Here is a 15,770-nt window from a genome sequence, read left to right on the forward strand (position 1 = left end):
CAGTGAGCCCTGCAATTAAGCACCCTGCCACAGACACAATGCAGCTGGCAAAACAAAGCCTTGGAGTCTAAGGACATAGGGTCAAGATCCCAACCCTCCCTAAGTGTGTGAAGGAAAATAGGTCATTTTAGTACGTTTTCTCAGCTGAAAGCGAGAGACAGTGCCTGTTACCCTCTACTTCACAGGTATATAAAGGAAAGGACTTTGATCTCTTGGGAAGGAAAAAATATGTAAGCATCTAATATTTGTTACTATTTCCTCTGCTTTCAGGCTTTGCTAAAAGGGCAGTGGGAGAGAAAAGGATTATTCCACATTTCAGAAAAAACATTAATGTACTGAAAATATTTCTTACAATAAATTTAGCCCTAGTTCCTTCTCCTTCCTCCTCAACTTTCTCACCCTGTACCTCTAGCCAGAACCACTTGTTATTATAAATAAGGTCCCAGGAGAAAAACTGAGGTTAAAATTATGTGAGAAAGTATTTGGGCTGAAGCTCACTACTTCTATCCTCAAACTGGGGAGAACGTTAACTCACAGTTTAGAAGATTAAAAATTCATTAATAAGTATAGCTCATAGCATAAATTAATTCATTTACATGAAAATGCTTCAAATATACTACACATCTCTGTCAAAACAAATGGCATCCTTATGGGAGAAAATACCGCACGATCTCAATTCCCACCCCTACCTGGCTTTCAGGATAAAATATCAGCAAAAATAAATAAATCATAAGACTTTAGTCAGGAATTATTACATAGAAAAATCATCTTTTACACAAGAAGGAAAATTAATCCTATGAATGGGAAATTAGAAATGGGAAAAAACACATACATGTCTAAAGATCATAGTTGTATAGAACACTATATTTATTAACATATGGAAAATATGTAAATATTATGGGGGGGGATTTGAATTCCACATAACAAAGACTTAATCCCTCAGGAATTTTATTCACCCAATATATTTTAAGTAAAAAATTAAAAAACCAAAAATGTGAAAGAAGACAAATAAAAGGAGATGAAAAACTTTCCTCCATGATCCAAAGAATTTTTAGCCACAGAAGCACACAAAAATCTCCAGCAAAAATGTGCCAGTCTACAACACAACGAAAATAGTTAAGACTTAAAAGTTAATTCTTCAGGCACAGAAACTGATATTCCAGCTGCCATAATAACTTATTACCTAGATAACACTAAGTATAAGTGACAGGCCCAAAATGGTAATCCAAGTTACATTTAAATAAATACACAGATTATTTTTATTGCTATCTGCAATACTTTAATATTTGAGGAAAATTGGAAGGGCCTAGAAGAATAACACATTCCTAGCTAAAAGCCAATTAATACAGTTCCCTGTAATCTAGCAAACACTGAGTGAATGATGATTTAGGATTGATGATGAAAGGGATTCCACTGATGAAGATAAGTAAGAAACAGTCCTTCCCCCAAAAACACTATAATTTACCTAGGACACGTCACTCGGCTATACGTCCTTTTCTCTTTCATACTGTAACTCGCAGATGCATAATGGGGGTAGGCCGCACAGAGCACTGGAATTTTCTACTATTCAACTACAACTTCAGCTATAACCTGACTTTCTGCCTTTTACCTAAGGTTTTATATAGTGTTTAATATTCTGTACTTTGGGCTTAACATACAGCTTCTGGGCCTTCCTTTCCCTTGGCTTCACCAAGTTTCCATTTGACATTCTAAGAAGAGCTGGTGCCTCTCCCCAGTAGGAATATCCCACAAGCCTCTCCTCCTTCCACATCAGTGCGGGTAAAAGGAGCCCTCAGGGCTTCCCTGGTGGCACAGTGGTTGAGAGTCCGCCTGCCGATGCAGGGGACACGGGTTCGTGCCCCGGGCCGGGAAGATCCCACATGCTGCGGAGCAGCTGGGCCCGTGAGCCATGGCCGCTGAGCCTGCGCGTCCAGAGCCTGTGCTCCGCAACGGGAGAGGCCACAACAGTGAGAGGCCCCCGTACCGCAAAAACAAACAAACAAACAAACAACAACAACAACAAAAAAAAAAAACAAAAAAAAAACAAAAAGGAGCCCTCAGTACAAGTGCTTGTAAAAGAGAAGATTCTTAGGAATCGACAACTTCTAACACTTAACTATATTGCATAAATACCTCCATCCCCCAAGAGTATATTCTTAATTTTCTCCTCCTAAGGGCATAGTAGAGGGAAGATAAACCAACACAATAAGCCTAATCTCATAAGTATTTGACTACCCCGGGGTTAATTTCTTGAGTTTCAGTACCTATGAAGCTGACAGTGCCTCTGGTTCATTGTCATTGTTGACAAAGGCTGCTCACTGTGCTCCTCGGGTTTAAAGAACAAATGTTTTTAGAAACATGCACCTAGAAAACCATTCCTTTTAAATTCTCTGAAAAAAATGATTCAAGCAGAATATAAATCATGTTCTACAACGAACTCTTGCCAGCAGTAGTCCCAAATGGCAGAAAGCTCTGTTTAAAAGAATAATCCAGGTCTCATTTTTGTAATAAAATATAGTCTGGGAAGTCCAGCTGGCTCAGTTATTCACTATTGTTTGGCTCTCACTGCCATCTAAACCTTTGAGAAGGACCTTCCCCCTTTCTTTCCCAGAATTCTCACATTATATTTCCTCTCTTATGTAAATAAAAAATAAAATACAGTTACTACCCATGCAACACTTCCGAGAGCTAAAGCCAGTGGGAGTGTTGACTGTCATAAAATTGAAAGTCTAGGGTGCCCTATCTCATTTAAGGGTGCCCTATCTCATTTACGATGCTTTCCGTCCACATGCCTTTCAAAGGAGTGGGGTTAGGCTCTGGGCTGAGACTCTGTGACATTCATAATTGCTTTTCCCTCCAATACCCTTTCATCAGTAAGTGAGAATGGCAGTATATCTCGCCTCCTGATGAGTTTTTCAAATGAAAATGAAGAAAGAAACGTCCAGTTACATTCATGTCTGGAAAGAGGGAACATTTTTGGCTTTTAAAATTTTTTTCTGAATGTCTTCTGAATTGAAATATCTTTAGTACAGTGTACAAATGGCAACCTCCTAGAAAGGTGTATTAAAAATCAGAAAAAAAATTCCTCAGGAGAAGGCTTGTCTTGCAAATCCCAAAATAAACCTTTATCATTAAAATCAGTTGAACCTTTGAGACCTAACAACATTATAAAAACTGTTGCCCTTTAGGATTATTCTTTTGATCTGCTAAGCAGTTTTCGTTATATGTTTATCAAATTACTTTGCTGATAGGAAAATCTGGGCTCTTCAAAAGTGCAGTGTCTTTATCAAAACAAAAACGATTCTTTAGCAAATTAAATGTGGAGTTTCTTCCTTACACAGTTATTAGTATCAGTACCAGTATAACTTTTTATCCTGCTAACATTTATTGAATATATCTATATTCTGCCTACATTGCTGCATTCACTTATTTAAACATGAGACAACCCTGATATAGATATTTTATTATTAATCCCATAAAATAGATGAAAAAGAAAGGGCAAATTATCTGGCAAGGCCATACAGCTATTAAGTGATGTAGCTCTTAATTGCCATGTTATACTGACCTCCTAGGAAAAAAAAAATTAATGTATTTTAAAGATCTATTTGAACACTGATAAAACATCTGAATTTAGTATATATGAAATGTGGGTTTTTTAGGGTGCCATGCAATAGAATTGCTTATACTAATGAAAAAAATCTAAAACATAGGTAATAGGAATGAAAACTAGGTTAAGCTAAAGGCATGCGTAATCGTGGAACATGATAATTGGATCCTAAATAATATTGAGTTGTAATATTTTGAGCAAAGAAGGTAAGACTTCCACTTTGCCAATATAGATTGCATACCCCAAGAACACCGTATTTAATTTTGGTTTCCAGATTTGAAAGGGATACAGGGAAGCCATGCCAAACTGTAGCCAGTTTGATTTACTGGTTAGGAATGTGGGCTCTGGAATCTGATACCTGGGTTCAAACCCAAGCTCTTCTATTTACTAGCCATGACTTTCAGCAAGTTTCTTCACCTCTCAGTGTCCCTGTTCTCTCACCTGGACAATGGGAATGATAACAATGATAATGATAATAATAATAATAATAACAGCAAATTTTACCGGAGTTGTTGGGAGGACTTAATGAAATCAACCATTAGTAAGATAAGTACTCAATGAATATTAACTATTAATTTATTCAAAGGAGAAAGTAACAGAGGAACAGAATTTAAAGAAGGAGAAGAACTCAATTTCCATGGCCTCCAGAGTCACAGACTTTTAAATCATTGGGTAGAAATTAAAGTAAAATAAATTCTGTTTCAAAAGAGAAATGACTTTGTGAAAGTGAGAGCTTTCCAAAAACAGAATGGGCTTTTCACAATTATATATTTACTTAGACATATTGTAGGGAGACTCAAAGATTCTTGGTCAAAATCATCTTTTGAGCTTCCTTCAAAGTTTGAGATTCTATAAAAATAAAATTGACTTTAGAAAATCATATGAAGCAATTGTTCCTCCTTACTACAGAAGTCTGCTTATATAAGGAAACCAGTCGACAATTTCAAACTGTTTCATTGTTGAAGTCAAAAATTTTCTAAAATTTCTAGCCCACATTGATCCTTCAATTCTCTAGGCCACCAGAATTCTTGAAAATAAAATATGTTTACACTTGGAAAATATGCAGTTTAAAATTGTCTTTAGCTCTTTCAACTCTTTTTGTTTAATGTCAAACCAATTACTAATTCTGGGAAACTAAGTATCATATATTATATAGTTCTTTCACACTTTATTATAGTACTTACCACATTGATAGAGAAAGAAGCAAATGCTCAACAAATAGTGCTTTTCTGTTCAAACCTAAAGCATACCATTTAACAGAAATCTCAATATAAATTCAAGAAGCTTGTTTTGAATAGCTGCACTTTACTTGTATAACCAAAAGCTAGAGAATGACATTATCAAGGAATTTTATAAATAAAGATATGTCTAAGTTTTCAACATTGGCACAAATAATAGCTTCAATAGATTTACTTGTAGATAGATCCTTTAAAGATAAAAAAGAACATTTTGAGAAATGTTCCATTTTAAGAAAGCTGTAAGATTTATCAGTAATAATTTTTCCTACACCAGAAGCATAATCTATGTAGTTTTATTAAAAATTAAACTTCATAGAGTTACAAACTTTTAGTTATAAGATGAATAAGTTCTAAGGATCTAGTGTACAGCATAGTGACTACAGTTAATAATACTGTATTGTATACTTGAAATTTGCTGAGAGTAGATCTCAAAAGTTCACACCAGAAAAAAAAAAGAGGAAACTGAAATGATAGATGTGCTAATTCACTTGTACACTTTAAATACATGCAATTTCATTTGCCAATTATACTTCAATTAAAAATTAAACTTTATAAAAAATGTGCACTATAGAATGCTTAGAGTATTATATATTTGTTGCACAACAGTTATTTCAGTATTTTAATAATTGTTTTCTTCATTTTTATCAATCATATGTAAAGAACTATTAATTCAGTTGGTATAAAAGTGTGATTATATTTAACTCATTCTGTTGATGTCTTTGGTTATTTCTTTACATAAATTAAAGTCACTTTCTGTTTATGACCCCTGTTCTACAGAAGTAAAATCAAATTTTAAATATACCTTCTTTTACTTCCAAAAAAATGGAAAAAGGACTCTTAATACTTTCTAACTTCAGAAGCCTGTTAGAACTCCTGAAACTTTGAAAAATAACTCTACTTTGAATTACAAAGAAATTTGTAACTGAGATTACAAACTGAGATTTTCCCAGTTTTAATTTAGTACAACATAAAGGCAAAAGAATGCATAACTAACTATATTAACAAATTATATTTTTCTCTCACCTGTTATAGCTAAAGAGAGAGAGAGGAAGAGAGAACAATTCCAGATAAATCAAGATATTAACTTCTTTAAAAAAACTTAAGAACAACTCCTTAGAAGTACTGAACTCTCCAAAGAAAAAGTATAACAATATAAGTTTTTGAGTCAGAATGCCTGGATTTGAATCCAGGATACATCAGTTAAGCAAACTTTAGCAAATTATGCACTCTCTCTAAATCTGTTTTCCCACCCATAAAAAGGGTTTAACAATATTATTTATCCTTATAAAACTATAATCCTGGGCTTCCCTGGTGGTGCAGTGGTTGAGAGTCCACCTGCCGATGCAGGGGACACGGGTTCGTGCCCCGGTCTGGGAAGATCCCACATGCCGCGGAGCGGCTGGGCCCGTGGGCCATGGCCGCTGAGCCTGCGCGTCCGGAGCCTGTGCTCCGCAACGGGAGAGGCCGCAACAGTGAGAGGCCCGCGTACCGCAGAAAGAAAACAAAAACAAAAACAAAATCAAAACCAAAAAAACCCTATAATCCTTTAATAATATAAATCATCTAAATCATTTTGAATTTATGCTTGGCATATAGTAAGCACTTTGCAAATGTTTTAAATTAGTATTTTCATTAGTAGCACATCTGTTTACTCATAGTCCATTTTTATGATAATAGCCCTGGACAGGCATGCAAGCCATTTAAAGAACAGAATATAAAGCAGATTTTCTCTACCAAGGGCTTTCTCGGTGCCCTAATGCTCTACAGAATGTGTTAGCTCCACAATGGGAAATGAACAGAACCCAGAGGTTCCACTGACTGTGGAACTGACTGTGGAATTTCCTCTTCCCTGTGTGGCAGCCATGGCTAGCTGGAAGTCGGGATTATGTGTGGCCATGTGTCTAATGCTCTACAATTATATGTTCTAGAACCATGACACAGAATAAATTGAACCAGGACGTAGGAGACAGAGATCCACATAATACTGCTGTCTAAATCAATGGCCTCCAAAACTGGGGGATCAACATTTTGAACATGCACCTTGAAATAAATATATAATTTATGGATAAGATTTACTGTACTGACAAAGTACATTATAAAACATTCTGAAGAAAAAATTAACAGCAGGTCTGAACTTTTCTCCAAATACTGTTTCCCTGGAAACATTTTGAGTTAGCATAAACAGGGAGTGCCAGCTGTGTTACCAACCAGCATTGATTATTATTGATGGAAAGCATCTGGACCTGGAGGATGCTGAGTGACCTCAGCTTCCTGATGCACTGTGTTCTAGCAACTGAGGGCATCCCTTGAGGAGACTTTGACTGTTACCAAGAGACTGGCTCCTGTGGAGCATGAGCCTTCCCAAGGCAAGGTAGTCCTTGTGTATCCATATGGTCTCATCTTAAAACTGAGTTACTACATTCAGGTAAGGGAGAGAAGGTGGAAAATGGTTACTGTGCATCTAGAGGGAGCCCTACTGAAGAAGCACCTGACATTATCCTGTTGACATTCCATGTTTCCTGTCCTGTATCCCTCTACTAAACCAAGTGAACCTGATGCCAGACAATAGCCTATTGTGTCATATTGGTGTGAGTGTCAAGACAAAAACACAGGTCCACTCTGTAATCATGCAGACATATACATACACAAAAATATATTATTTATTTACATCCTCTGACCTAATGAATTATTTTAAGCACCATACATTTGAGTATACTGCTTGGGTCAACATACTTTTCAGAGTATTTGGGGTAAATTCTTTGTAAAAACTTGGGATGCTATCTCTCTTCCCTTTGTGATTTTCTGGTGTTTTTGACAGATCCTTGTCTTTGGGTCTTATAAATCTTTGGCTGTCTCTGCAAATATTAGTAAACTAGTAACTCCACTGTTACAAACTCTGCAGCAGCAAGACATGATAAATTCCTGAAAATTCAAACACTAAATATCTTCTTGAAGTTCTTCAGTTCCTACTCACCTTCTTTTAGAGCTTATCAGGATATAACTATAGGGGGCTTTAAAAGCTACAATACTGTGGGAGAAGTAACTCTTTCCATTTTAATATACTTCTATGCTAGTTTTGTTAAAACATGCTATGTCGAAAATAGAACTATTTATTCCACTCTTGACACTACCCTCAATTCCAAGTAACCAAATAATTTTACCATTTCCTATGAAAATTTCTATAGATTTCTCTTTTATTACCCCATTTTTAGGCACATATAGCTTTAAAAACATTTGTTTAAACTTACCCTGATACGTGTAACATCAGCAGCATGTAGAAGACCAAGAAGAGATTATGAGTGTACCAGAAGATGTCATAGTTAGAAACTCTGAAAAAACAAATAACTTAATTTCAATTCCACTTTACACTCCATCTCACTAAAAAAATCGTGCATCCTTTCAAATACATGTCACAATTGAAAGTTAAAATATGAGTTTTAACTCATATTAAATTTGAGTTTTAACTCATATTTAATAATGAGTTCATCTGAGATTTATCTATTAATATCAAAGTATTAGCATACCACTGCAGAGAGAACTGACAAAAATTATAAGTAACGCTTTATCATTTTGAAGGTTCTTTGTATTTCAAATAAAGATACATAGAAAGAATTAAAATCAGCTGTTTATATTAAAGTTATTATGATGTAAGGTGAAGGTGCAGGCAATAGTCTGCTAATACGTACTTCTGCTGTCCTTTTTATCAAAATTCTCAATTTGCAAATGACTTCTAAGACAACCAATGTTTCTATCCCAATAAATATTTTGAGAGTAGTTCAAAGGAAACTCAGATGGAGATAGACTAAATAAGTGTTCATTAAAATTTTCTCTTATCTTCCTGGACAGTGTATAACTTTAAAGTAACACCTTGTGTTATTGTCCTGGGGGAGGACAAAGAGTCTGAAGAGGAATGGGTATAATAAACACAACCTAGAATGTTTGAGAGAAGTAAAAACACTAACAGTTATTTTATTTCATATATCTCGGTAGATATTCATATATTAGAATCTTGGAGGTGGCGGTCAGGTATTCGTAAAAGCTTAGATGATTCTGACACAACCCCTAGAAACTTTAGAACCCCCAATTTAGGCAAGAGCTAAAAGAGTCACATTTACATGGGTCACAGTTTTTGCTATCATAAACAAGATCATTAGCATCCTTGTAACGTACGCCTTTTTGCACAGATCTGCTTCTTTTTGAATCTAAATTTCTAGAAGTGGAATTGTGACATCAGAGGACACACATTTTGTAAGGCTTTTGATACACATTACCTATTGCTCTCTGAAACATGTTTATAAATTACAAACCCAATCGTAGTGCAGGAGGGCCTGTTTCCCCAAACCCAGACTCCACTTTATACATCTTCAGTATTTTGTATAAGTGGAATTAGGTATTATTTCATTTTTGTGTTACTCACTTTGTATTCTCCTGTGACTTATCTGTTCATAATAATTACCCATTTCTATAGCATATTTCTCAATTGTTGTGGGTTAAACTATTCAAATTTAAGAATGTACTACTTCCATATGAGTGTAATAATTTTTGCAATAGCATGTTTATTTTTCAGTTTTTATACTGTATATTGACATTCAGGAGTTTTAGTTTCCATATTTTTAGGTAGCCAAATATTTCCTATATTTTTCCTTGTCCATCATGAGAGCTGATAAAATATCCACTTAAAGTTTCTCCTAAATCTTTAGTGGTATAATTTTTTACAGTAAACTGTAATTTATATCTAGAATTTAATTCACTTAAGCTTTACCTTCCTCATAAGTTTATAATGGCACCTTTATGATTTAGCAGGTTCTTACACATAGCAAAGTCTTTTACAGTGCTTTCTGTCTACTATCATTTAGTTCAATGTCTTGGTCATTTTTGCAAGTAAGTCCTATTCTGGTTGTTGTTTTTTTCATTGAAGTATAGTTGACTTACAATATTATATTAGTTCCAGGTGTACAATATAGTAATTCCCTATCCTGTTTTAAGTTACTGAAGCATAATCATTTTAATATTTAGTAAGCCACATCCCGCCTCCTTTTATTCCACTTTGGAACATGTATTTGGAAAGTCTCCATACACAATTCCTTACACCCCAGAATATTTGACTGAAAGAAAGAGATTTTTCAAAAACAGGAAATGATATATAGAAATGCCTCTCTATTTCCCTCTTAGTTACACAGAACAGTCCAGTAACCAGAATATTGCATTGGCTAAACATTCGGGTGAATCGAGACGTTTTCTACATATGAAAATGAAGATAATCTTAAGGAAGTCTAAATAATCTGACCAAGAAACATCAAAATAATGGCTCCGACACTCACCGTATTGCATATGTCGAAGCTGTCATCATCAGGAAGAGCACCAATACCATGCAGACCCCTGTCAGGCCAGGAACTATAAAAACGTACATAAGTATGTTTAACTTAAGTCATGCTGAGAAAAAATGTACAAAAAGTTATTACCTTAAAATTCAAAGTACTAGGCTGATCTGTGGGAAGCCCAATTCAAATCTTGTACATTCCCGCTTAAAAAAGCCTTTTTTGAATTAGCATAAGTTTCAAGGTATTTAGGACAAAGCAGAGTCTTTTCCACCTTTAACAGAAGAGTCCGTTTTGGTATTTTTAAATATTCTACTCAAAATGGTGAATATGTGCATACTTTTATAGGTACATACTATAACTAAAGTCAATAATTAATACAACAGGACAGGGTTGACATTCAACTCCCTTGTTGTTTTGGTTTTCTCCACCATAGTACTAAACCCTCCTTACTCTCACCTCCCCGCTTTTACGGAACTAGCAGCTCCTTCAGTTTCAATGTCAAATAATTTCTTTTGGGCTTCACTATCTAGAATAATTTTCAAGAAAAAATAAACAAAACCTGAACCTTTCTAAAAACTGCAACTTCGAGTGTAGAACAAAAAATGGTGAATTTGAAGAAAAATGTTACAGTGTTGATGTTTCAAGAACACTTGCAGACGTATTTCTCCTCAGAATGGAAAACATTTTGAAATCAGTGCTTCTGGTAGTACATAACATTTTGTAAAGTGTGTAAACATGTCAATTTTCAAAATTAATACTGACATAATAGATTGCTACAAATCTAGTGTTAGCTCATACAGCACGTCCAAGATGAATAGGTGATATGCTTTATCAAAGAGTGAAAATCACAATAGCCTCATTTCTTATTATCTTATTACTACCAAATAAAATATTCTGTCTATAAGTCACCTTTATTTACTCTTATAATCATACAAGCAACAAAAAGTACTAAATGACCTAGCTGAGAGATTCCATCTTAAATCTTTGTAGAAAAGGTATTGAAACAATTCTGCCTCCAAAAGTATAGACATCCCCCCCACTCTTCCTCTTGAGAAGGAACCACCTATGAAACAGAAGGACCATCAGGGACTATAAGCCACCAGCAGAAGCAAACAAGCTGGGGACAATATAAGAGCAACAGGGATGTGCACCATTAGGATCACAGAGGGTTTAGAATCATTAGAAAATAACATTAGAAATCCCAGTACAAAAGAAACGAGTTTCCACTTGTAAAGGGACACATGAGAAATAAGGGAGTTGGTCTTTGGAACTTAATAGTGGAGTATGCTCTCCTTTCACTCTTCCCAATACACAAATTTGGAAGCCTAACAATCCTTGCCTTTCCCAGATGTGCCTAATCCAAATCATCTATTCTCTACACTTTTTTCGTAGGGTACTCCCTTTCCCATTGTCTTTCCCATTGTCTTTCCCATTGCCCCAGGTGAGTACTTACTTCCTAGGGGGTAAGAGAAGAGCAAGATAACTACACTAGTTCACAGGAAAGGACGAATAGCGCAGAAAACTGCTGTTTAAAAAGAACAGCATGTCTACAAAATAACCAAGCTTTTCCACTCCCAAGAATATACCCCCCCAAAACACAAACATATATCCACCCCAAACTTGTTCAAAAATGTGCATAACCACTTTATTTTTAATACTCAAGGCCTGTAAACAATTCAAATTTCCATCAACAGATGAATGGATAAATAATTGTTTATCTGTACCTGGAAAATTAACCAGCAGTTTAAAAAGAAAGAACTGCTGATACATACCTATGCATATATGACAACTCAGATGAATCACAAAATTTATTAGACTTAGTGAAAAAAGCCAGGCTGCCCTCCCCCACCAAAACAACCTGAAAAAACATAAGCTCTATGATTTCTTTTATACAACATTCTAGAAAAATTCTTTAGTGATAGAAAGCAGATTTGTAGTTAGGAGGGGTAGAGAGCAGGACAGAATGATGGACATATTTGTTATCTTGATTTTGATCATGGTTTCACATGTGTATACATATATCAAAACCAATCAAGTAGCATGCTTTACATATGTATAATTCAGAGTGCTTCAATTGTAACTGAATAAATTTAAAGAAAAAAAAAAAAGGTCTGTCTCTCTGGTTTCAACTAATTTCACTTAAAATGTAAAATTTATGGTTGGAGAGGCCTTTCCAGTAATTTTATTGAGGATTCATGAATGTCTACTGTGTCTACACACAAGGTTTCCTATGTAGTCCTGAACATGCCAAGATTAGTTACAGAATGTCTGCAAATCACTTCATCAGGACACCTGAAAAAACAGAGTATGTTTAGAACAAAGTTATAATTTCCAAAGGGTATTATTTAAACATTAATTCCTTGAGGTATTAATTTCTATTACTCAAAAATGTTATAACCATTCCTTGAAGAATCACAGGGCACATTAATGTAAAGCTTCTGAGAAGTACTAAAGTCAAGAAACCAGTGTAAAATTGAACAGATACTTCCTCAAACATTTAATTAGAGCACATCTTTTAGAGCATAGCGTGGAAAACATACTGGAAAGACTTAGAGAGCGTGAAATAGTTGACCTCAGTCATTTGAATTCAACATGAAGTAGAGGCCCCAGACAGCCTGGGGTATGTATGTATATTCTGGGATTGCGGTCCTGTTACTGTCCCTTAGGCCAAACCCCTAGCTCACTGAATCTCATCTGTAAACTGAGGATCAATTCAATGCTTCTTAAGGTCCTTTCAGATTTATGAAGTTAACTTTTTTAGCTAAAGAATTCATTTTTCCTTTCTGTCTCCCAGAAGTACAAAAGGATCAGTTTGTAATTTATAGAGTAATAGACTTCAGAGCAATGAAGAAGAAAAACTGACTTATAATTAGCAATGAAAGAAAAATGCAATTATGGTGGTCAAAAAAAAAGGGTGGGGTGGGTAACTTAAAAACCAAAGGGGATTCTGGGGGGGAGATAAATTAGGGGTTTGGGATCAACATATACACACTACTATATATATTGAATAAAATAGGTAAACAACAAAGACCTATTGTAGAGCACAAAGAACTATACTCGATATCTTGTAATAACCTATAATGGAAAAGGATCTGAAAAAGAATATACGTGTATACATATGTATAACTGAATCACTTTGTTGTCTACTTGAAACTAACATAACATTGTAAATTAACTATACTTCAGTAAAAAAAAGAAAAAAAGCTATGGTTTTCTTTACTGGAATTAAACAAACAGGTTGGCCAACCAATCATCCGGAATGTTGTAGAGAATATCTATGCAACAAGTAGTAGAGTTTAAAAATAAATGACTTTTATCCATTCAGTGACTATTTTCTAGGCATCTGTACTGTACCGTTAAGTGCTAGAGGAAAAAATGAATCCTGCTCTAAAAGAAATCCCAGTCCAGTGTGGGAGACAGCGTAAGCAGGCAATTGCAACATAGCGTATTAAGTGCTGAAAGAATGCTAAGCATTGAGTGTTTTCGAGGTACATCAAAGGGCATCCTAACTTAGCGCTGGATGACAGCACAGCCAAGTCCCAATAAATTAGCCTCCATTATCACACATATTCCAAGAGTCAGGAAGCACAGGTTAGAAATTATTGCACTAGTCTAAGCTCACTGGGGAAAGCTACTTGCCAAAGTGAAGTACACTGTGAACTCTTAGTCTTCAAGTTATGAAGCAAAACCTATATTTGTTTCCTTAGGAAAAAACATGCTTGTTATGTTTACTCTTATTACTCTTTTATCTATGCATATTAGGTTAATTAATTAGTAGCCCTTCAAATGAATAACTGCACTATATTGCCATTTCTAGATGAAACTGAAAGATCATTTTCATCCATACCCAGATATAGTCAGAAATATACCATCTTATATTCATTATCCTGTTTTTACAAACATAATTGTATTTGTTTGTGAGGGTTTTTCTAATTAAAATTAGATACTATGCATTTTATTCTCATCATACAAGTACTACCAAATTTGGATATATGTAGCAAGCATTATAAAATGTTTGGAATAATTCAATCTATTAAACTTATTTTATTCTATAAATTCTTAATTGAAATGTCTTTAACATTTCTTATTTAGTGAGTCTAAATCCCATATTTTATGTCACTTGTGCTGCCACAGGCTTTATTTTCTACAAGACAACCTTATTTCTTAGGCCTAGGTTACACAGAAAAATTTTTAAAGACAGAGAGAGAGAAGACTCTATGTAACATTAAACAAATTAAAATTCAAGAACTATATCAACTAATAGAAAATATGCTTTATCATCAGAACATCTAAAAACATGCATGCCTTTCTTCATCAGGAACTTTATTCTTCCTAGGTATTGTGCCTGACAATATTCAAAGATAGCTGTGAAATAGACTCAGTCAGAGATGTATTCATAACTCAAAGTTGGACTAAGTGAATTCAAAGTTGGACTAAGTGAACAGTGTCACTCATCCCATTACCATCCTTAGATTCTGTTTTGCTCTCTCACTTGCTACTATTCAGTGGGGTTGACCAGATGCCTGAGGAGCTCTAGCCTCATACTTAAGGGGGGGGGGGGTCTGTGTCCCTGTAAAGTAGATGGCACCTGATGGCAAGCACAGTACTTCTTTCATGAAATTTTTTGGACCAAGGCCACTAAAGTGATGCTGACATGCTGATTTTGGATAATTCAAGTTGTTTGTATTGACAGAAATGCCACACAAAATACTTTCTCTGCATGCCCTACAGGCATCCCTTTTCCACCCTGGAGAAGCTCACCATTGAGTGGAAAACACAGTATATGTAAGGTAATAATTATTCTACAGTATAAGCAAGGAAATAAATTATTCGTAGTATTTTCACTATGTATCTTTAGGGACCCAGGGCAAGAAGAGACCAGCTCTACTTAGTGAAATTTGGCAGAAATCTGTGCATGATAGGTATGGCAACTGAGACTTAAAGGATAGGCAAGAGTCGACCAGGTGAAAAAAAGAGAGTAAGAGAGTAGGTAAAAGGTAGGTAGTGGTGAGAAGGTATGCTCAAGAGTATAATGAGATGCTCACTAAAGGGTAAAACAGTAGTGGAAAAGTTAATAAAGCATATTGGCAGGTCCCAACCTGGACTCTCCCTAGGCTGGAATCAGGAATTTGTGTTTTTAAGTATCATCTTTACCTTGCCCAATACACTCATGGGAACTGCTGGGAAAGAACATACAATGGCGGTGTTTCAAGCTAGGTGGAGAGATCACCTACTTATAAAGAAGTATTAATTTTACTAAGTTTCTTAATGTAATATCTTTGTCATATAAGAAATCTTCTTATATCTTTGTAAACTAAACTTTTTAAAGCATTTCAAATGTTCCAAGTCTTCAACTATACTCTGTGCTGAACCAAATAATATTAAAACAAAATCCTTGTTTATTTCTCTTAAAATGATTCATATGAACCAAAAAATACATTGATTCATACATTGCTTTGTTTTTCTGCTTTTTCTCCCTTCTACTTCTCACCCAATTCTTAAGGCTTAAATAAAAACATGTTTTCAATGAGCAAATTTGTAAACAAAACTAAATTGTGTTCCTAAAGAGAAAACTGAAATGAGTACTTTGCAAATGGCAAGCAT

The 15,770-nt window shown here is 35.0% G+C and overlaps 1 protein-coding gene across 1 annotated transcript in view; it reads right to left on the reverse strand.

Annotated features, from left to right (window-relative positions):
• The window catches only part of NOX4 (NADPH oxidase 4), a 153,045-nt gene that overhangs the window by 101,272 nt on the left and 36,003 nt on the right, over positions 1 to 15,770 (reverse strand). Inside the window, exons 7-8 of the mRNA XM_089915387.1 lie at positions 10,167 to 10,239; positions 8,094 to 8,174 (exon numbers count right to left, since the gene is read on the reverse strand). Coding sequence (XP_089771513.1) covers positions 8,094 to 8,174; positions 10,167 to 10,239 — 154 coding nt within the window. The remainder of the gene's footprint in view (positions 1 to 8,093; positions 8,175 to 10,166; positions 10,240 to 15,770) is intronic.

This window comes from Delphinapterus leucas, chromosome 7 (genome assembly GCF_059928025.1).
Source record: "Delphinapterus leucas isolate spDelLeu-1000000601 "Yukka" chromosome 7, BTC_Dleu_Yukka2, whole genome shotgun sequence".
NCBI classification, from domain to species: Eukaryota; Metazoa; Chordata; class Mammalia; order Artiodactyla; family Monodontidae; genus Delphinapterus; species Delphinapterus leucas.